The sequence below is a fragment of the Odocoileus virginianus genome, chromosome 17 (genome assembly GCF_023699985.2).
Source record: "Odocoileus virginianus isolate 20LAN1187 ecotype Illinois chromosome 17, Ovbor_1.2, whole genome shotgun sequence".
NCBI lineage: Eukaryota > Metazoa > Chordata > Mammalia > Artiodactyla > Cervidae > Odocoileus > Odocoileus virginianus.
Window position 1 is genome coordinate 20,000,824 of NC_069690.1, and position 23,349 is coordinate 20,024,172.

The 23,349-nt window shown below is 39.0% G+C and overlaps 1 protein-coding gene across 6 annotated transcripts in view; it reads left to right on the plus strand.

Annotated features, from left to right (window-relative positions):
* The window catches only part of EFCAB5 (EF-hand calcium binding domain 5), a 110,163-nt gene that overhangs the window by 63,513 nt on the left and 23,301 nt on the right, over positions 1 to 23,349 (plus strand). For all 6 annotated transcript variants that reach the window (XM_070478796.1, XM_070478795.1, XM_070478798.1 and 3 more), the window contains 8 exons: positions 3,758 to 3,913; positions 7,460 to 7,559; positions 8,722 to 9,696; positions 11,590 to 11,667; positions 11,762 to 11,854; positions 14,090 to 14,304; positions 16,438 to 16,594; positions 21,875 to 22,164. In XM_070478796.1, the coding sequence (XP_070334897.1) occupies positions 3,758 to 3,913; positions 7,460 to 7,559; positions 8,722 to 9,696; positions 11,590 to 11,667; positions 11,762 to 11,854; positions 14,090 to 14,304; positions 16,438 to 16,594; positions 21,875 to 22,164 (2,064 nt within the window). The remainder of the gene's footprint in view (positions 1 to 3,757; positions 3,914 to 7,459; positions 7,560 to 8,721; positions 9,697 to 11,589; positions 11,668 to 11,761; positions 11,855 to 14,089; positions 14,305 to 16,437; positions 16,595 to 21,874; positions 22,165 to 23,349) is intronic.

Below are 23,349 nucleotides of genomic sequence, written 5' to 3' on the forward strand. Positions count from 1 at the left end.
CATTTTTACAGTGAGTTGTTCAAGTAGATATTGTGTTCCCTACACAAATTTTAAAACGGTCATATTTTTTTTTAAATTTATTGGAGTATAAAGTTATTTCACAGCTCTGTGCTAGTTTCTGCCATACGGCAAAGTGAATCAGCCATATGTATACACATGTCCCCTCCCTCCTGGATATCCCTCTCATCCAGATCACCAGAGAGCATCAGAGAGAGCTGCCTGTGCTAGACAGTAGGCTCTCACTAGTTACTTACTGCATTCATAGCAGCGTACACATGTCAGTCCCAGTCTCCCACTTCATCCCACCCTCCTCCCCCGCTTGGTATCTCTACACTTGTTCTCGATGTCTGAGTCTCTATTTCTGCTATGCAAATAGGTTCATCAGTACCATTTTTCTAGATTCCACGTGCTATATGAACACACCACTTCTTCAATGATAGACAGCAAATACACTGTGTATTTCAATATTCTCTAGTTCTTATTTGCAGACATTTCTGAAATGTTATTTACTACCAAAGCTTACAAATACAGTTTGGAAGTTAATACCTAACATAGTTTCCAAACACTTTCTTACTGTTGCTGTCAGATCACCCACTTCATGAACTCCCCTGTATGTCTATAATTAAGCGTGTGAATCCCAAGGCTGTAAAATGTAACGATAACTACCAACCTCTTAAACATGACATTTACCGCATCCTCAACATTGTGATTTTCCTGTCAGAAATGAAAAGCCTAGAATTCATTACGCTGGGATCCAGTACATACAGACAACATGACTGAGCACAGATCAAATGTTTGACAGCTCAAAAAGTGATTAAACAGTTTAGTAGTTAATCAAATTCCTAAATTCATCCAAGCAGTCATGTCAGGATTTATGGATATTAATTGATTCCTTCCTTGGGAGGATGTAAAAACACAAAGGCTACCATATGTTTTCACTTTTTTGTTTTTACAAGAGACACTGGCAGACTGTTGTAATTGTTCTATTCGGAATTTGATATGTAGTTCAATTGGCATCTGGTAGTCTTTCATGTCATACAGCCCAGGCTTACAGAACATGCTCATTCACAAAATCCATAGGCTCTAAATCTAGAATGTTCAAATGTGTCTCGGAGAAACAGTTAAACTAATTCTTGATTTGGTAGCATTCCCACAGCCAGAAAACTCATATGGCTTTGAGGTCAGTTCCCAAAAACTTAATACAAAACAAGATGAATCTTTTATTCTCTCTCTCTCTATTTTTGGCCATGCGTAGCCTGGAGAATCCCAGGGATGGGGTCGCACAGAGTCGGACACGACTGAAGTGACTTAGCAGCAGTAGCAGCAGTAGCATGATGGATCTTAGTCTCTGACCAGGGATCAAACCTGCATCCCCCATGGACCACCGGCAAAGTCCCAACAAGAGGAATCTTTTCATGAATCAGTAATTTTTATTTCAGCTTTAGAAGACAGAGCCACAATATTGCCAGAAATATCAATTATTTAATAATTCTACCTTACCAATAATTTAGAAAAGTATCTACTATTCAAGAAAAATTGACTGAAGACTGAACAGTAGGATCTTAGAATGCTGGTATAATTAGGACCAGTTTCCCCAGACCATCTAGTTCAAACTTCAGTGAGTTTAAGCGAAAGAATCACTCAGAAGACTTCTAAAAACATAGATTCTAGGTCTCACCCCAGAGTTTCTGATTCAGTAGGTTTGGAGTAGGGCCCCTAAATTTTCAATTCTAACAAGTTCTCAAGGGACCACACTTTGAGAACCACTGATCTCGTTGGATTTTTCCTTTTAAAATGTGAATGTCAGCTGAGAGGACTTTTATTTGATAAAGAAAACCTTCTCCATCAATTTCTTTACCTAGTTCAAAAGGAAACAAGACTTCACAGAACTTAATGCATGAAATACCTATGCTTTGTTTATAAAAAGGAGCCTCTTCATGACCCAGTGAAATAGCTACTGTGATAGCTATTAAGGAAACAAATTAAGGGACTGTAAAGTCCAGTGACTCATTCAAGGTGATGGTTGTTGTTTAGTCGCTAAGTCGTGTCAGACTCTTTTGCCAGTCTCCTCTGTCCATGGGTTTTTCCAGGTAAGAATACTAGAATGGGTTGCCATTTCCTTCTCCAGGGTATCTTCCCTCATCCTAGGTTACTCAGCCAGTAAATATAGGAACTGAGGCTTGAACCCGGACAAAATGTGAGGTCTTAACCTATACACTACTCTGCTTCCCAAGGCAACAAATGAGAACTTAACTGTGCTCATTAACCCATCAAGAAGCTGTTAAGGAAATGAAATATTTAGAAAAGCTCCTTTGCTCTGCTTTAAATTTCCCTCTTTTGATCTCTAAGCCAGTTGAAGGATGGTTTATGATTCACTAATATGGATTCAAGTCATATTTCTTACATAATACATCCTAAATTTGCCTAGATGATATTAAAGAGGAAGTGAAAAATGGAAATCTAGCTATGGAAGCAGGGTCATTCTGTACAAATTTGGCTATCTCTTTGCTTGGTTCAGAGAAAGAAGTGGGTTAACACTTAAAGAGGATCCCACTGAGAAACTCACTGAGATACTTATAGTCAAGGATAGAACAAGATTGTAATATTCCTGATCTGTCAAATTAGCAGAAATCTGGAAAGTCATACACATTGATGTTGAGGCTGAGGAGAAATGACCACTCATAAATTAGTTGTGGGAGTGCAAAAAGTGAGAGTGAAAAAGGCTATACAAGCCTGATATCAAAACCCACCAAAAAATACAGAAGCGTTTACCTTCTTTTTATTAATGTTTATTTATTTAGCTGCACTGGGTCTTGGTTGTAGCACACAGCATCTTTAGTTGCGGCATGTGAGGTCTTATTTGCTGCCTATGGGTTCTGTTTCCTTGATCAGGGACTGAACCCAGGCTCCCTGCATTGGGAACTTGGAGTCTTAGCCACTGGACCACCAGGGAAGACCTCAGATGCATTTACTTCTAAGCAAACAATCTCACGTCTGGGATTCTATTCACCAGGCCTCAAGAGGTATAACCTAAGAGCACAGATATTCAAAAGAAAAAACAAATCATAGACAAAGGATTTGTTGTTATCATTTAGTCTCTAAGTTGTGCTTGATTCTTTGTGACCCCATGGACTCTACCCTACCAGTCCTGTGTCCATGAGATTTTTCAGACAAGAATACCAGTGTGGGTTGCCATGCCCTCCTCCGGGGGATCTTCCCAACCCAGGGACTGAACCCATGTCTCCTTTATCTTCTGCATTGGCAGGATGATTCTTTACCTCCGAGCCACCTCGGAAGCCATCCCCGTGCCTTACATGCCAGTAATTAAATGTAGCCAGTCTTGGAAAACGAAAACACATGCTCTTATATCCCCTACATCAAAAGAAAAACTGCATTCCATTTGAAGAACTATTCATTTACTGGCCACATTTTATGACTGCTGCTGTTTCATACCATGAGGTTAACAACTTCTCCCATATAACACTGATGTGACCTAGAGGGAAACTGTTCCAACAGTGTGTACTGGTCTATGGTGTATGTAACTTGTCTATGGTGTTGGGGACTGTATTGATCCCCTATCTCTGCAGCATAGCCATAGAACAGCATTAATTTGAAAATGCTTTATCTAAGTGACAGCAGATGATATGGAAAAAATTGCAGCCAATAATTGCATGCACATCAGTGGAATCCTTGGGGGAAAAAATCCAAGCGAAGAATACAGTTTTTAATCAATCACCTATCCTCTTTTTCTACACAGCTCGTCTCTTTGCACATTGCAGGCTTTAAAAGTGAAACGTTTGAGAAGCTCCTTAAGCACCTTTGCCATTGTGCGGAAGAATTCAGGGAAATCATAAAAATTGACATGCGGAGACAGATGTTTGCTGAACTCTTCCTGCATTGTGACCGTGGGAAGGTAGGAGAAGCCTCTTAAAGCAGTGTTTCTCACACTATCTGTTGCGAAGGACCAGTCTTTAGGTTGTTGATGGTGATATTTTTAATATGTGGACTGATGATGAAAATGGATTACTAAGAGGGAAAAAGAAAATAAAAATACAATCCAAACATATTCTAGTCTAAGAGCTATTAACAAACACAGGGAAGTGAATTACTGATTTATGTTGAATTTTTTTTTGTTTTACCAGTTCCTACAATTTCTCTTGGTTTTCCCCTTGACTTCTTTTAAAAAGATTTTTTTTTATGTGAACCATTTTTTTTAAAGGCTTTATTGAATTTATTGCAACATAGCTTCTGTTTTATGTTTTGCTTTTTGGCTACAAGACATGTGAGATCTTAGTTCCCCAACCAGGGATCGAACCTGCACCCCCTGCACTGGAAGGCAAAGTCCTAACCACTGGGCAATCAGGGAAGTCCCTTCTCTTCAACTTTAATAAATAGCTACTGATTAAAAAAAAAAAATACAGTCCACATTGTGTTACTACCAAATTCAAATCTGATTTATTATGTTATTTTCTCAAGTTGCTATAACATTTTATAGATGCTATTTTCAATTCCTACCTTTCTCATCACACACAGACTGGTACCAGCTTGCAGACTACATCTTGAGTGGCACTGCATATGATTTATAACTTGTCTCTAAGTTTCTTTCCCGTTTTTAAGAGTGGGTTGCTTAGGATTTTTTTTTTGCTTAGGATTGTCTATGCTGTTGTCTTCCTAGAGAAAAGAGCTGCTTTTCTCTTTGGGGAATAGAAAGCCTACCACATTTTATTCTGCTTCTTAAAAACAAGAAACGTTTATATAAAAAAGTATTTCTAGGTATAGGATTTGAAAGTGAAAGTGAAAGCCACTCAGTCGTGTCTGACTCTTTGCGACCCCATGGACTATATAGTCCATGGAATTCTCCAGGCCAGAATACTGGGGTGAGTACCCTTTCCCTTCTCCAGGGGATCTTCCCAACCCAGGGATTGAACCCAGGTCTCCCACATTTCAGGTGCATTCTTTACCAGCTGAGCCACAAGGGAAGCCCATACTGGAGTGGCTAGCCTATCCCTTCTCCAGGGGATCTTCCCGGCCTAGGAATTGAACTGGGGTCTCCTGCATTGCAGGCAGATTCTTTACCAACTGAGCCATCAGGGAATTTAGGAACGCACTATTGTGCTAGGACACCAAATGACTTTGCAAAAATAGATTCCAACTTTGCTGAAATATATTTGTTTATGAACCTTATGCTTATTTGTTTGTATCCCCATATTCCTGAAAAGATTTAAGGAAGGTTATGTTATTCAGTCACTTAGTCATGTCTGACTCTTTGTGACCCCATGGACTGCAGCCCGCCCGGCTTCCCTGTCCTTCACCATCTCCCAGAACTTGCTTAGACTCATGTCCATTGAGTCAGTGCTGCCATCCAACCATCTCATCCTCTGTCATCCCCTTCTCCTTCTACCTTCAATCTTTCCCAGAATCAGAATCTTTTCTAATGAGTCAGCTCTTCACATCAGATGGTCAAAGTACTGGAGCTTCAGCTTTAGCATCAGTCCTTATAAAGAAGCTTATAAGAATAGATAAAAAGCAACAAAAGAACATAGATTTTAAAATGTAGGATGAAATGCCGGGGTCCAGCCCCAGCAGGATCCAGGGGAACCCTCAGGATGAACAGCGTCGGCGAGAGAGAAGACATGTGAGACCAGCCTTGATAGGGCCAAGTCTGCAAGGAAGAGAGAGAAAGAAAGAGAGAGAGACCAGACCAGGAAGGTGCGGCAGAGTCTGGCAGTTGCTTTATTTTTCACCGTAGCCTTTATTCCCTAAGTTGGTACATTTCTAAGAGGCAGATAAGCACACAGACTTAGTTTAACATTATATCAGCTTGTCACTCAGGAAACCAGGTGTGCTCTGTATATTTTTGTTTACGAGAGTCTTTTCCCATAGATGTTTTGTACATTATCTTCTGGCCTTGAGCTCAGCAGAAAACAGAAAAGTGGCAGTCTCATGGTACAGCAAATTGCAACATAATAGAAATACAATCCTGTTAACATAAAAGTCAGTCTTTTTGCGGAAATTCTCAGCTAAATTTATCTGAAAAGTTTTGTTAAACAAAGACTCTGTGGCTCTGGAGAGGCGGCCCCTGTTTAGCACTCCTGGTTAAAATTAACAATTATCTTATTGTTTTTACACTAGGGAGAAACTATTATTTTACTATATCTTTAACTATATTAATAATAGTTTCCACTGCACAACCTCAGCACATTAACATCAATCAAACGTTGATCTAATAACCACTTTTAAAACAATATTTTTTGCATTCTCTAATAGGGCTTCCTCATCCCCCAAAGGGCTCTGTGCCTATTAGGGCCTTTTTTATGGTTAATCTCTATGTATAATATCTTTTGGCTCTCAGGCCTGTTGACAATTTATGGCTTGCACCTGGTGCAACTTTAAGCAACTTCAGTAGCTGACACTGTCTTTTTTGTGGTTAATCTATTTTCTTTCTATTAGGTGTCATCTCCAAGGGAACTAGATAGGATTACATTTTCACAGAACAGAAATGCAAAGGATTGCAAAAACAGCAGATATGGCACAAAACAGACTCTTAGTCCAAAAGTTAATTACCTGCAAGAAGTCACCAGCTAATCTCTATCTAAACTATTTTCTATTAGGCGTATATGTGGCTATAATATTTGTGGGGCTTTTCTCACCCCGCGGAGGGACCTATGCTTAATAGTTTCTTTTGTTAGCGTACTGTGCTTAGGATGTTTAGAACAATCATGAGCATTTTGTGCAATGAGAGCACGTATTTATCAAACAAGCCAGAATGCCAGCAAAAGGGTTTCAATTGAAGCATTTCCTTCATCCCTGGCCCCTTCATAGGGTACCAGCATCCATGAGATTTATTAATTAGGGTTTTAAGTTGGTCCTCATTCAGTGAAAGAGGAGCAGGAGAGCTCTCAGCAGGCAAAACAAGAATCCGCAGCAGGGCGAACAAGAACAACAGCAGAAGAGTGGGGAGGATACAGGGTGGTGTAGAGGCCGAGGCCAACCTGGAGGGTCCCTGATCCTAGACGGCCTTGCCTGTCAGGTTTTATCCTCGTGACCTCATCATGGATGGGGTCCTGGACGGCCTTGCCTGCCTTGTATTTTCTTCATGACCTCGTCACGGGTGGGACCTCCCATAACGGCTCCCGGCAATGAAAGAAGAAAAAGAGCATACTAAATGAAGTTGGGAACAAAGCTGTAAATGCATACCACAATGACCTAAATATTTGTTCTGGATTGTCTGCAGATCTGAATGTAACCTCCTAGTAGTGAATGTGAAATATGACATATTATTGATTATATGACACAATAGTGTGTGAAACACACTATTGACAGTGCTTTTAAGTATGAACTGGAGCTAAGAAGAAGTACAGAAATTTGGGGATAAAAAGTATAGTTAGGAGTTTCAATATTCCATCTATGTAAAAGTTTCAAATCTCATGTAACAACTGATTGCCAACTTTCTGCTTAGGTAGGGTTTTTGGATCGTCAGAGGACATTGGCCTTGCTGGAAACATTCTATGACCAAAGTTCAAAAGTGCTCAGAGGTATACTCCGAAACCCAAGACAATGTAAGTGCCACCTAGAGGGAGTATGCTCAAGCTGGAGTGAAGCAGTACATGGATGTGATAAAACAACATCATTCTATCACCATGGAATCCCTCCATATAACACCTCCCTTAAATCATGATGGCTATGTCTAGTTGTTCATGCCATACAATGATAATTACCATTACCATCTAGTTGAACTAGATGTGTTTTCACTACAGTGCAATACTAAAAGTTGTTAAGTCAGAATTGAGCTAAATTCAAATGAAGGGCTGCTTTAGTGACAACCTGAATGTTTTGGAAATTAAGTTGATAATGGTAATTCCAGTTTTAATGTCCAACTTAGAATTCTAAGATTTCTAAGAAAAATTTTTTTCTACCAAGCATTTTTTTATTGAAATATAATTGATGTACAATATTATGTTAGTTTCAAATGTACACAATGTTGATATTTTCATATGATAGGAAATAATCACCATGATGACTCTAGTAACATTCTGTCCCCCTACATTAGTTATTATGATTGACCATATTCCTTATGCTGTATATTATTTATTATTTAATAATATGACTTATTTATTATATAATTGGAGGTTTGCATGTCTTAATTCCCTTCAACTGTTTCACTCATACCTCAAACCCCCTCCCTTCTAGCAACCACCCATTTGTTCTCTGTAACTATGAGTCTATTTTTGTTTTGTTTTATTTGTTTGTTTTAAAGATGTAAATTAGATCATGTGGTATTTGTCTTTCTCTGTCTGCCTTATTTGACTTAGCATAATACCTTCCTGTGTTGTCAAAAATGGCAGGGTTTGAGGTGGAAGACATTTGCTCTTTCCTCAGCCCTATGCTATGCTTATTGTGGGAGGACTAAGAGGAGAGGATAAATTCTGTTTGCCTTGAAAGTCTAAGCTACTCTTCAAGCATCAACAGAAGAAATCATGTTCATTTCCATACATTTTAGGAAGGGATTATTTCTAATTTCCAGTAGTGAGCATCTTTTATGTTCCTTTAGATACCTTTTTGTTTTTTATTGTGTTGCTGGGAAATGTAATTGATATTCATTTAAAGCAATAGTTCTGTGGGCACCATTACTGTGCCTACTGCTTTTTTGCATTAAGTTATTAGCTCTGATTCTAAATTATAGATCAACTGTTTAGGTAAATGTTTTGTTTTCTGTGTTAGGGCCATTTGTTGAATTTGGAGAGATAGACTTACCTGAGTTCTGGGGAGACATGGATAATCAGAAACACATTTATGAAGACTTTGACAATGTTCTCTTAGAGATGAACACAATACCTTCTGAAAAACATGTTGGCAAAACCCAAAGTAAATTATCAGCAAGCCCAGAAGATCAACGTGAACACTATAGAGAATCATCACTACCACAAAGCCCACCAGAACAGCAGAGAGGGGCAACTGTGGAACAAGGACCAAATGGAATTTCAACCAGAGAACAAGAACAACCTGAAGAGTCAACTGGAGAACAAGAACTGAACAAAGAATCAGTATCAAAAGAAGGAACCTACACAGGGTCAACTCCAGAACAAAGACCAAGTAGAGAGTTAATAACAGAACAAAGACCACATCGTGAGCCAATAACAGAACAAGGAGTACCACAAGGAACCCACATCGAATCAACAGCAGAACAAGGACTTTCCGAAGGATCAGTTACAACAGAAGGACAACATAAAGGGTCAACAGCAGGACAAGGATCACACGGAAAGTCAACTGAGGAACAGGGATCACGCAGAGAGTCACGATCAGATCTTGAGCAATCCAGAGAGACAGTGGCAGAACAGGAAGCACACGGAGAATCACAGTCAGATCAAGGACCACACAGTGGGTCAACTGCAGAGCAAGAAGAAGGCAGGGAGTCGGGAGTAGAACAAGAACCACACAGAAGGTCAACTGCAGAACCACAATCACCCAGAGAAACAATTCCAGAAGAACAACAGGACACAGACTTCACTTCACAATTGAGTAAAGGTAGTATTGTAGGAGAAAGTAAAACATCTAGGGAATCTATTTTCTTTGAGCATACTGAAATCCCTCCACAGGAAGAAAGGACTCAAGGACAACCATACGAAGAGCTACTCTTCATAAGTCCTGAACTGCAAGAGAAAACAGGAGTATCAAGCCCAGAAGATCATCTTTCAGGTAGTAATATCACTTTCCTACATCAGCTCCTTGTTTTCTAGAGCGGTTTTTAAAGTATGCAGAAAAATCTTCATTTCAGTTAGGATCTCTTTGTGACATATAAGGTCATGCAAACTGCAGACATATTTTGCTATTCAGTATGAGTCTAGACTTTGAACAATCAATTGCATGCAAACTAGAAAGTCTCTACTGTCAATTTACCTGGAAATCCCTCTACACTAGAAGCCCATTTGTAAGGAAGAAATCTGGTAGTATTACTTGCAAAAATTTTCATTGGACTTCTGAAAAGGCACAGAAGCTGTTTTATTTTAAATGGAGTATCTGATATTAGAAATCACTTTTAAAAATTTCTTTTATTTCAAATTTTAAAAGTATTTCACTTTTTTCAGTTGCATATAAGATGTTCTAGAAGAGTTTCTGAAGGTCATATTTCAGACAGAAAACACCCTGGATTTCAAATATTTACTCTGCAGAAGACTTTTCTTGGGAATTGCCTTTGCAAATTTATGCCCCTTTAGTTGAAGAATTATAATCTTTTCAAGAGCCAATCTCAATGCCACTTAAGGCCTCAGTTGTTGCTGCTGTTCAGTCGCTCAGTCGTGTCTGACTGTCTGAGACCCTATGAACTGCAGCACGCCAGGCTTCCCTGTCCTTCACCAACTCCCAGAGCTTGCTCAAACTCATGTCCATTGAATTGGTGATGCCATCCAACCATCTCGTCCTCTGTCATCCCCTTCTCCTCCTGCCGTCAATCTTTCTCAGCATCAGGGTCTTTTCTAATGAGTCAGCTCTTCGAATCCGGTGGCCAAAGTATTGGAGCTTCAGTATCATTGCTTCCAATGAATATTCAGGGTTGATTTTAAGATTGACTAGTTTGATCTCCTTGCAGTCCAGGGGACTCCCAAGAGTCTTTTTTAACACCACAGTTCAAAAACATCAATTCTTCAGTGCTTAGCCTTCTTTATGGTCCAGCTCTCATAACCATGCATGACTACTGAAAAAACCATAGCTTTAGCTTTATGGACCTTTGTTGGCAAAATAATGTCTCTTCTTTTTAATATGCTTTCTAGGCATTTTTTTTTTAAATTCTAAACTTCTACAGTCCCAAAGAAAGTTCTTATTTAAAATTCATAAGAGACGGGTAACCTTTGTTAAGGATTTTATACTATCATTAACTAATTTGAAATCTTTCATTTTTTCAGCATTATATTTATTTCTCCTGAGAACAGGGCTACTAATTTCTGGTTCTCCTTACATAGTGGGGATACAGCCTGAAAAATTAGTGAAGTTACCGTTAATTTTGACTCTCTGTAACAGTGATCCAAAATAACAGTGTCTAAAAAAACAAACAAAACCAAAACAAAATAATGTCTAAACAAAACAGGAGTTTCTTTGTTTCTCATATAAAAGTCAAAACTTATTTGACGAATCGGCCCCAAGAAATCAACAGTGGCTCGAGCTCTTTCTGCCTTGTGTCTCCTCCAGCCCACACTCCAAGATGTCCACACCACCATGTCCGCATCCCAATCAGTAGGCGAGGAGAAAGGAAAAAGGATAGACATTACATCATTTCCTTTCTATCTTGTTCATTCATCAGAATTTAGGCACATAGTGACACCTGCGGTCTGGGAGGCTGGGAAATATAGCCCTCATTTTGCAGGGCCAAGTTTGGGTACAATACATAGCCTTTGTCACAGAGTTGCTCTCAAAAACTAAAGCTCTTAAGTGATATCTTTGTGATTAAGTTATTAAATGATACCATTATGATACAACATATACAGGAAAGGACCCAAAAGAATGCTTTTGTGTTCTGTATGCAAGATATTTCTTTCATTTATTAACTTTAGAATACATAATGTTCAACTCATAGGCATTTTCTTTTATACCTTTTAGAACCTGCTAAAAAGGAAGTTCAGAAAGACAAATCCTGCGAACCCAAGTCCCAAAAAATAGAAGGAAAGTCATGGACAGGTGACTCCTCATTTAATTTTCCTTTCTTTCATACTCCAGAGCAAAAACATTTTGAAAGTGAAGTTGACTATATTATGGCATATGTATCTTATAGGTGAATTTCTGACTTGTAACTGGAACATGAAGTATGCCAAACATGAAGATGAAGAACAGGCAAATTTAATCTGTGGTAACTCGAGGTTCGCAGGTACATGTTAACAAAGCCAGGAAGAACAGATGGCACTCTAATTCAATAACCTTTAATTTACTGTGGTTCCCAATGGTAAGGACCGGACTTAGCCGAGGCACAATGGCAGAGTGACACTTGCACTATTTTGTCCTTGAGCCAATGGACCTAAACATATTCAAGATGACTGTTTGAGGTGGTAGTGTACACGTAGTGCTATTATAATGCTCTTTAAAGCATATGCATTAGTACAGTTGTCCATTAGTGTCTGCAGGGGATTGTTCCATGAATATCATCCACCCAAAATTTCCCCCCACCACAAATACCAACATTCAAGATGCTCAAACCCCTTATATAAAATCGACTAGTATTTGCATATAACTGATGGATCCTCCCACATACTTTAAATCTAGATCACTTATAATACCTAGTATAATGTAAATGATTTGTAAATAGTTGAAAATGCAATGTGAATGCTATGTAAATAGTTGCCCATGTGTGGCAAATTCAAGTTTTGCTTTCGGGAACTTTCTGGATTTTTTTTTTCCTGAATATTTTTGATCCACAGTTGAAGCCACAGATGCAGAACCTGCAGCTACAAAGGGCCAACTGTATACAATTTTTTTTATGGTTATGTGGCCCTGAAACCACTTTGAAGCTATGATCCAGGTATACAAAGGGAATTAGATATTAAAACAATAGAAATCATTCCAGCAATTCCTCTTCCTTGTAGTTCCACATCTAACTACGTGAGGCAGATGAGGCTCTGTCTTGTTTTTGAAGACTTACAAAGGAAGATCTACTCAACAGAGAGAGCAAAGAATAGCTTTTAGCTCTCAGTAAACCATGTATTTAACAATAATTATCCCAACAAGTATTCATATTTTACTGCAATGCTATTTTATTATTTTACCTTTCACCAACAAATAGTAGAACTTACAAGATAAAAAAAATTTTCCTCCTATCTGCAGTTTCTTTTCTCATTTAAGAATGGATCAAATAGCAAACTTTCTATCCTCCAAATATTTGATGAAATTATATGGCATTGGTTAAGCTCCTGTTGCTGCTACTTCATGTTCCTCTTCTCCTGATCTTACTTCTTTATTTCAGTTTTGCTCTACCATTTTGACAATTGCATGGGTGATTCTTTTTAAGTTACATTAGATCTCATATGGAAGGCATCAGGGCATGAATGATTGAATTAGTTAATAAATCAATCGTAAATCACTGGGCTCTTCTATGAAATATACTTCATGTTATAACATCAAGCTTCAAGATAAATATATGAGTCAAGCCTCCTGAGGGAGAGGTTATAGTGGTGGTATTTACAGACTTATTTAACTAGCCAGTCCAGACTGCAACTGGCTTCAGGCACAACTGAATCCAAGGGCTCAATAATAGCAGCAGGACACTATCTCTTTGCCTCTCAGCCCTGTTCTTCTCTGTGTAACTTTCAGTTTTAGGTAGTTTTCTCTGTATTGTGGCAAACATTTCCATGAGAGCATCTCTAAGCCTACATCCTACTCGTTCAGGAGTCAGAGTACAAGACCAGTGATTCTCCCCCAGTAGTTGCCCCAAAAGTCCTGAGGCTAATTCTCATTGGCCCATAGTGGATCCCATTGCTGTCATATGTGAATCACTAGCCAGACCTATATCACATGGCCATCCTGAAGCAAGGCTCAGTACCACCTGATACATCAAAACTGACAATCAGGGAGAGATGTTTTCTCAAATTAAAAAAAAAAGGAGAGGGACTTCCCTGGCAATCCAGTGGTTAAGACTCCACACTGCCAATGCAAGGGGCATGGGTTCGATCCCTCTTCGGAGAACTAAGTTCCCACATGCCACCAGGCGCGGACAAAAGGATGAAGACCAATAAATAAATAAATAGATAGATAGATAAAAGATACATTTAGGGACTTCCCTGGTGGTCCAGTGGTTAAGACTCTGTGCTGCTGACACAGGGGGCATGGGTTCAATCTCTGGTCAGAGAACTAAGATCCCACATGCAAAAAAAAAAAAAAAGAGAGAGAGAGAGAGAGAACGAGAGAGAGAAAACGAGAACACAACCAAAACCCAAACTTTATAAAGGATATATTAAAAATAAAAAGGGAGTGCTGTCCTCATGAAGGCAGCACAGACTCCTGGTAGGAAAAAAGGTAGTAGATATTCATTACAATATGTACTCATGTATTTTCCCTGAACTTTGATAAAATTGTTCATGTCACCGTTTGATGTATGTTTCTTGCTTGATAGACCTGCACTCAATTATCAGAAACATTCAGTCTTACAAGGAAACAAAGGGTAGGAGTGCCTTCAACGGAGTTTCCTTCAACCTACTCCAGTTTGTGCAACTCCTGGAGACATTTGTCGGTGAAGATTCCCCCTTGAGTGTCAGTGAAGCCCTCACCTCCTTTTTTAAGAAGGGCTTTGTTGAAACAAAAGAAGAGAAAATGAGTGGCTTAGAAAAGGTGAGTAATATCACTTACCAATAAAACAAGTGAGGTCACTATTGTAAAGAGATATGTATACCTATGACTGATTCATGTTGATGTATGTATGACGTAAGTAGGATGGCCAATTCATGTTGATGTACGTATACTTATGACTGATTCATGTTGATGTATGGGCTTCTCTGGTAGCTCAGACAGTAAAGAATCTGCTTGCAATATGGGAAACCTGGGTTCACTCCCTGGGTTGGGAAGATACCCTGGAGGTGGGCATGGCAACCCACTCCAGTATTCTTATCTGGAGAATCCCCATGGACAGAGGAGCCTGGTGGACTACCATGAGGTCACAGAGTCAGACAAGACTGAGTGACTAAGCACCTGCATCTGGATGGCAGAAACCATCGCAGTATTGTAAATTAATTATCTTCTAATTAGAAATAAAAATTAAAAAAATATATCAACCTCAGTTCCTCCTAGACTAGCTCTTCTTAAGTACTTATTTTGGTTGTGAATGCTTATGCTAATTAGGTACTTAATTAGCATGGCTATTAAATACTTCATTTTATTGGCAAATGTTCTAAGATCACACTCCAGAGAATTCATTCCTCTAATAAGAACATGATTGCTGATGGCAGGAGATGGTTTCTTATATAGCTATGTTTTTGCTCCTCCAAAGCTTGAAGAGTAGATTCCGAGGAGCAGATATTTGCATGTGCAAAGATGTATGTGTATGTGTACACTGTCCGATGTGTGAGTACATTTACAAATGCACATACATAAGGGTATGAATGTGGCTTGAATACATATTTTTGGGCACACCGAGGTAGTGGGCTTCATCTTTCTTAAGAAATTACTACTTGAATGAAATATGTAAACACATTTGCTGATAGGAACAATATATGTACTGTTATATGAAATATATAAATTAGGTTCATCAAGTATATTCAGTAACCTTATCAGTCTTGAGTCTTCTCAATCTAATTTAGAGTTGATATTCCTTTTTCCTCCTCAATTGAAGTTCCCATCATTTAACCAAATGGTATATGTTCACTTTCTTTTATCAATAAAATCTACCTTGATTAGATAAGTTACTATCTAGTTAACATAATCTAGTAAAAAATCTAAATGATAAATAAAATTAATGTCAGGTCAATGTTAAATATAAGAAAGAATTTTTTAACACAGTCACTTTTTGTTGTTTGAACACTATCATTCATCGCCCTTCACTACAAAACATATTTCATCAAGAAGCCAGGCAGGGACTTCCCTGGTGCTTCAGTGGCTAAGACTCTGAGCTCCCAATGCAGGGAGTCCAAGTTCACTCCCTGGTCAGGAAAACTAGATCCCACATGCTGCAACTAAGACCCAGCACAGCCAAATAAATAAATAAGATTAAAATAGATAAATAAATTAAAAAAAAAAAAAAAAAAAAACCAGGCAGGAACTTCCCTGGCAGTTCAGTGGTTAAGACTCCATGTTCCCAATGCAGGAGGCATGGGTTTGATCCCTGGTTGGGGAGTCGGGGAACTTAGATCCCACATGGTAGAGAATAAAAGAAGCCAGGCAGATCACCCAATGTGTTTATCACATTGCTGAACAACTAGTAAGTGAATGGAGAGGAATGAATCAAAGATTTTCGAGGAGTGAGTCCCCTTCCTAAATGAATGTGTTTTAGTTCAATGCAGAGAATGCCTGCTTTCTCGCTTAGAGGTGAAACATAGAAAATGTTTATTGAGAGATAAAAAATGATACTAAGAGAATTAAAATTAAATGTTTCATTTTACCATTCATATCCTGCTTAGTCCCAAAGTAAAGCTGTTTCTGTAAAAAGTGCTGCTTTTTGTGGGGAATAAGCAAAAGATATCAGCTAGCATGTGTGTGTGTGTGTGTGTGTGTGTGTGTGTGTGTGTGTTTTAGTTGCTCAGTCGTGTCTGACTCTTTGTAGTCCACCAGGCTTCCATGGAATTCTCCAGGCAAGAATACTGGAGTGGGTAGTCATTACCTTCTCCAGGGGAGCTTCCCGGCCTAGGGATTGAACCCTGGTCTCCTGAATTGCAGGCAGATTCTTTACCATCTGAGCCACAAGGGAAGCTCACCAGCTAGCATAATAAACACATACATCTTCTGTGCTTTGTTATTCTGTGTATGCCCTAGGCTAGACAAAATGCTTCCCAAATCCAACGGGAACTTCTCCTAAAAGCCCTCTTTCAAAAGTGGGACAGTGATGGCTCAGGCTTTCTGGATCTGAAGGAAATTGATGAACTCTTGTATACATACAAGGAAGGAATGGAAAAAGAATCTATGAAGAAAGGTAAAAACAAAAGAATTTTCTTAAGTTGTGGTAACAAGGTGGCTTCAGGTTTCCCAGTATTGTGATATACATGTGTGCTCAGTCGTGTCTGACTTTTTGTGACCCCATGGACTTCAGCCCATCAGTCTTCTCTGTCCATGGAATTTTCCAGGCAAGAATACTGAAGTGGGTTGCCATTTCCTCCTCATTATTATGATATATATACAGTTAAAATATTGGTTGTTCTAAAGCCATGAGATAGCATTTCACACTTCACATGTACTAGTGTGGCTATCATTTTTTTCAGCTTTAGTGAGATACCATTGACATGGAACATTGTGTAAATTTAAGCTGTATGATGTGTTGATTTGATACGCTTATATTGTGAAATGATTACCACAGCTTAGTTAATACCTCCATCACCTCACATAATTACCATTTCTTTTTTGTGGTAAGAACATTTAAGATCTACTCTCTTAGAAACTTTCAAGTATATAATATGGTATTGTTAACTATAATCATCACCCTGTATATTAGAATCCTAGAGCTTTTCTTGTAATGAAAGTTGGTGCACTCATTAATAATGTTTGAGCATCTTTTCATGTGCCTCTGGTCATTTGCATGTCTTCTTTGGAAATGTATCTGTTCAGTTCCTCTGCCCATTTTTCAATCTGATTTTTTTCTTGCTATTGAGTTCTGTGAGTTCCCTGTATATTTTGGATATCAACTCCTTATCAGATATATGATTTGCAAGTATTTTCTCCCATACTGTAGGTGGCCTTTTCATTTTGTTGTTACTTTTGCTGTGCAGAAGGTTTTTAGTTTGATATAGCCCCATTAATTTACTTTTGCTTTTTTTGCTTATGTAGTTTGACTGTAATTTTTAAAATGGAAAAAACAGTGTTGGCAAGGATATGAAGAAATTTGAACCCTTGTGCATTGCTGATGGGAATGTAGAAAATGTCAGAGCAATCAGGAGTGAAACTGTTGTAGAGTGCTTTGTCCAAGATCTTAACTCTACATAGTTAGATTCCTTCTGTGTACCTAGCTACACATACCCATAAAACAATCCAAACCGACTTCACAGTCCTGCCTATTTTCCCTTCTCATTTTATCTTTCTGCCTCTACAAGGTCCGATTCATCTCTCAGGTCTGAATGACTTGCAAGTTTCCCCTAAATTTACTAAACTTTGTATTCTCCTTAATGACTTTCTCTTCTCCTATATTTTTCCTCTTCTGATGAATTCTTCTCAATCAAAAGCTACTAGAATTCTCATATAATAAGTTCTCTCCTTCATTTGCTTAGATCCCAAGATAAGTGATTTTGCTCTTCACTGGGTTTAAGGATTTATCTGACGACTTTGGCATAACAGATTTCAAATTCTTGAAGTATATGGTGCATGAGAGAAAAATTGATAAGGGTTAGTAAAGTTCTTCAGCCCTTTCAAAAATCATTGTATTGGTTGATCTTTAAAGTTACCTAAGTTGATCAACTGTCAGGTGTTCTGACATAATGAGGTGATTTCCACTTACAAGATGGGAAAACTTCATAACACAGAACCATGGTCCATGGAAGAAAAGATATTACACGATGGGAGAGCTGGGTTCTGATATTTTATCTTTTACTAAGTAAGATTGCCGGGAGAAATATCAATAACCTCAGATATGCAGATGACACCACCCCTATGGCAGAAAGTGAAGAAGAACTAAAGAGCCTCTTGATGAAAGTGAAAGAGGAGAGTGAAAAAGTTGGCTTAAAGCTTAACATTCAGAGCACTAAGATCATGGCATCCGGTCCCATCACTTCATGGCAGATAGATGGGAAACAGTGGTTGACTGTATATTTCTGGGCTCCAAAATCACTGCAGATGGTGATTGCAGCCATGAAATTAAAAGACGCTTATTCCTTGGAAGGAAAGTGATGACCAACCTAGACAGCATATTAGAAAGCAGAGACATTACTTTGCCAACAAAGGTCCGTCTGGTCAAGGCTATGGTTTTTCCAGTGGTCATATGTGGATGTGACAGTTGGACTATAAAGAAAGCTGAGCGCCGAAGAATTGATGCTTTTGAACTGTAGTGTTAGAAAAGACTCTTGAGAGTCCCTTGGACTGCAAGGAGATCCAACCAGTCCATCCTAAAGGAGATCAGTCCTGGGTGTTCATTGGAAGGACTGATGTTTTTTTTTTTTTTTCCATTTATTTTTATTAGTTGGAGGCTAATTACTTTACAACATTGCAGTGGTTTTTGTCATACATTGAAATGAATTAGCCATGGATTTACATGTATTCCCCATCCCGGTCCCCCCTCCCACCTCCCTCTCCACTCGATCCCTCTGGGTCTTCCCAGTGCACCAGGCCCGAGCACTTGTCTCATGCATCCAACCTGGGCTGGTGATCTGTTTCACCCTAGATAATATACATGTTTCGATGCTGTTCTCTTGAAACATCCCACCCTCGCCTTCTCCCACAGAGTCCACAAGTCTGTTCTATACATCTGAGTCTCTTTTTCTGTTTTGCATATAGGGTTATCGTTACCATCTTTCTAAATTCCATATATATGTGCTAGTATACTGTAATGGTCTTTATCTCCCTGGCTTACTTCGCTCTGTATAATGGGCTCCAGTGTCATCCATCTCATTAGAACTGATTCAAATGAATTCTTTTTAATGGCTGAGTAATATTCCATGGTGTATATGTACCACAGCTTCCTCATCCATTCGTCTGCTGATGGGCATCTAGGTTGCTTCCCTGTCCTGGCTATTATAAACAGTGCTGCGATGAACATTGGGGTGCACGTGTCTCTTTCAGATCTGGTTTCCTCAGTGTGTATGCCCAGGAGTGGGATTGCTGGGTCATATGGCAGTTCTATTTCCAGCTTTTTAAGAAATCTCCACACTGTTTTCAATAGTGGCTGTACTAATTTGCATTCCCACCAACAGTGTAAGAGGGTTCCCTTTTCTCTACACCCTCTCCAGCATTTATTGCTTGTAGACTTTTGGATAGCAGCCATCCTGACTGGCGTGTAATGGTACCTCATTGTGGTTTTGATTTGCATTTCTCTGATAATGAGTGATGTTGAGCATCTTTTCATGTGTTTTTTTGCCATCTGTATGTCTTCCTTGGAGAAATGTCTGTTTAGTTCTTTGGCCCATTTTTTGATTGGGTCATTTATTTTTCTGGAGTTGAGCTGCAGGAGTTGCTTGTATATTTTTGAGATTAATCCTTTGTCTGTTGCTTCATTTGCTATTATTTTCTCCCATTCTGAGGGCTGTCTTTTCACCTTGCTTATCGTTTCCTTTGTTGTGCAAAAGCTTTTAAGTTTCACTAGGTCCCATTTGTTTATTTTTGCTTTTGTTTCTAAAATTCTGGGATGTGGGTCATAGAGGGTCATAAATTCTGGGATGTGGGTCATAAATCCTGCTGTGATTTATGTCGGAGAGTGTTTTGCCTATGTTCTCCTCTAGGAGTGTTATAGTTTCTGGTCTTACATTTAGATCTTTAATCCATTTCGAGTTTATTTTTGTGTATGGTGTTAGAAAGTGTTCTAGTTTCATTCTTTTACAGGTGGTTGACCAGTTTTCCCAGCACCACTTGTTAAAGAGGTTGTCTTTTTTCCATTGTATATCCTTGCCTCCTTTGTCGAAGATAAGGTGACCATAGGTTCGTGGATTTATCTCTGGGCTTTCTATTCTGTTCCATTGATCTATATTTCTGTCTTTGTGCCAGTACCATACTGTCTTGATGACTGTGGCTTTATAGTATAGTCTGAAGTCAGGCAGGTTGATTCCTCCAGTTCCATTCTTCTTTCTCAAGGTTACTTTGGCTATTCGAGGTTTTTTTGTATTTCCATACAAATTGTGAAATTATTTGTTCTAATTCTGTGAAAAATACCGTTGGTAGTTTGATAGGGATTGCATTGAATCTATAGATTGCTTTGGGTAGTATAGCCATTTTGACAATATTGATTCTTCCAATCCATGAACACGGTATATTTCTCCATCTGTTTGTGTCCTCTTTGATTTCTTTCATCAGTGTTTTATAGTTTTCTATGTATAGGTCTTTTGTTTCTTTAGGTAGATATATTCCTAAGTATTTTATTCTTTTTGTTGCAATGGTGAATGGTATTGTTTCCTTAATTTCTCTTTCTGTTTTCTCATTGTTAGTGTATAGGAATGCAAGAGATTTCTGTGTGTTAATTTTATATCCTGCAACTTTACTGTATTCGTTGATTAGCTCTAGTAATTTTCTGGTAGAGTCTTTAGGGTTTTCTATGTAGAGGATCATGTCATCTGCAAACAGAGAGAGTTTCACTTCTTCTTTTCCTATCTGGATTCCTTTTACTTCTTTTTCTGCCCTGATTGCTGTGGCCAACACTTCCAAAACTATGTTGAATAGTAGTGGTGAGAGTGGGCACTCTTGGGAAGGACTGATGTTGAAGCTGAAACTCCAATACTTTGGCCACCTGATGCGAAGAGCTGACTCATTGGAAAAGACCCTGATGCTGGGAAAGATTGAGGGCAGGAGGAGAAGGGGATGACAGAGGATGAGATGTTGGATGGCATCATCGACTCAATGGACATAGGTTTGGGTAAACTCTTGGAGTTGGTGATGGACAGGGAGGCCTGGTGTGCTGCGATTCATGGGGTTGCAAAGAGTTGGACACGACTGTGCAACTGAACTGAACTGAAGTGATCACATGACCATGAAGAAATTACTGAACTTCCGTAGAGCCATGTGTCCTCATGGGTAAAACAAAGTAGTTGGACACGATGAATGCTAGAATTTAAGGGACCTGAGGATGATGTTATAAGGTTTCACCTGGCTGAGAGGTAGAATTAAAATGAAACAATATACATTACCATATGTAAAATATACAGCCAGTGGGAATTTGCTGTATGATGCAGGGGGTTCAGATCCAGTGCTCTGTGACAACCCAGAGGGGTGGGATGGCCTGGGAGGTGGGAGGGGGGTTCAGGAGGGAGGGGACATGTGTATACCTATGGCTGATTCATGTTGCTGCATGGCAGAAACCAACACAGTACTGTAAAGCAACTATCCTCCAACTAAAAATAAATAAATTGACTTTAAAAAAAATAGATGATATAGGAATCATCTTGAGTTCAGCGTAGGAAGTCACTGTAAGATGTTCTATTGGACATCCATTGGAGATGCCTTTGATATACCCGGTTTACCATGAGAAGCAGTTGTTAGAGTCTTCGATTTGCTGTAAGAATGCAAATTTCCCCCACAGGTGAATGAACTTTTGACTAGTTTTTGGCTTTATGTTTCTGTCTTTTAGCTAAACTGCATGTCCAATTTCCAAAGCTACACCCTGGGCACGAAGTGAGGTTGTCTTCCAAACAGTTTCAGAAATACATAGAATTGGTTGTCTCTGAACTCAGGGGCAATGAAGAAGAAGTTCTGGAAAGCGTTGTGGAGTTTCTGATGAACTCTTTAGAAAGGAGCCATGTTGAAAGTCTGAGGAATTGTGCCAGACAAAAGTGGCTGCACCAAATCCAGCGTGCTGCAGAAACAAGTGGTGTGTCCTTGGAACCAGTGTACACCGAGACCTTTAAGGCCCTCACCCAGGTGTGCTTTCTAAAATGACATATAAGAGAAAAACATTTCCTCCCAGGTGATGATGTTCAATGGTTGCAAAGGAGGAACACACAAAATTCTCTTGAGAAATCTCTGTTATAGATATTTTACTCATTCCAATGTTTTACAATGACCCCGAACCTAGTAAAGATGCAACTGGAATGGTTGCAGATTGGCAAGGTAGAAGCAGAGAGGAAAGGTATAAGAAACAGAATTGTGTCTTGGAATTCCTAATTTCATTTGTGCCAAGAGTCAAAGAAACCTATAACAGACAATAAACTGACATTAAAAAAACCCAAAAACCAGTAAGGAGATGTACCAGCAGTTTAAGCTATATTTCCCTTGCATGCTGTTTTGGGAGTCAGTTTTAAAAGGAACTATTTGGGGGGTCGTGGGAGGGAGGCTTCAGACAGAGGGGATACATGTGTATACTTATGGCTGATTTACCTTGTTGTACAGCAGAAACCAATGCAACATTGTAAAGCAATTACCATCCAATTCAAAATAAAAATAAAAGGAATTTTTAAAATCATAAAGTCATTATAAAGTAGAATCCAACGTGACACAATAGTTCATAGCACTGCCTAGAAATAAGCTGAGACTACTGCAGAATCCTGTCCCTTAAAAGACATGACCTGGATGAACCACCACCCACAGCGCTGCTGCCTTCCTCAGACACTTCAGGCTTCCTGCTTTTCCCAGGCAGTAACAGCATGGCTGTCTTCTACAAGTATCACAGCTTCCATTGGTCCAGGGAAACTATGTCATTCATCTCAGCTAAATAGCAACACATGATTATGGGAATCATCCCCTGAATGGCTTAATTTTCCAATATATCAATTGGACATGATGAGACCGGGAGCAGTAGACCAATCAAGAAAAAGAGATATTGGAATTTCCCTGGCAGTGCAGTGATTAAGACACTGCATTTCCACTGCAGGGGACTCAACCAAAAAGCAAAAAAGTTATTGTTCCAACTTGCTTCAGAAATCTGCCATACCCATAGAGACATCTTACTACTACATTTTTATTAGTCTATTGATTTTCTGTGTAGAAAAGGAGGAATCAAGAAGGGGAAAAAAAAGCACAAAGAACAAACCCAAGTTTATAGGAAGAGGAGACAAATATCAGAGAAAGTGTCTCTCATGTTCCCAATTTATATCCATATTTGGCATA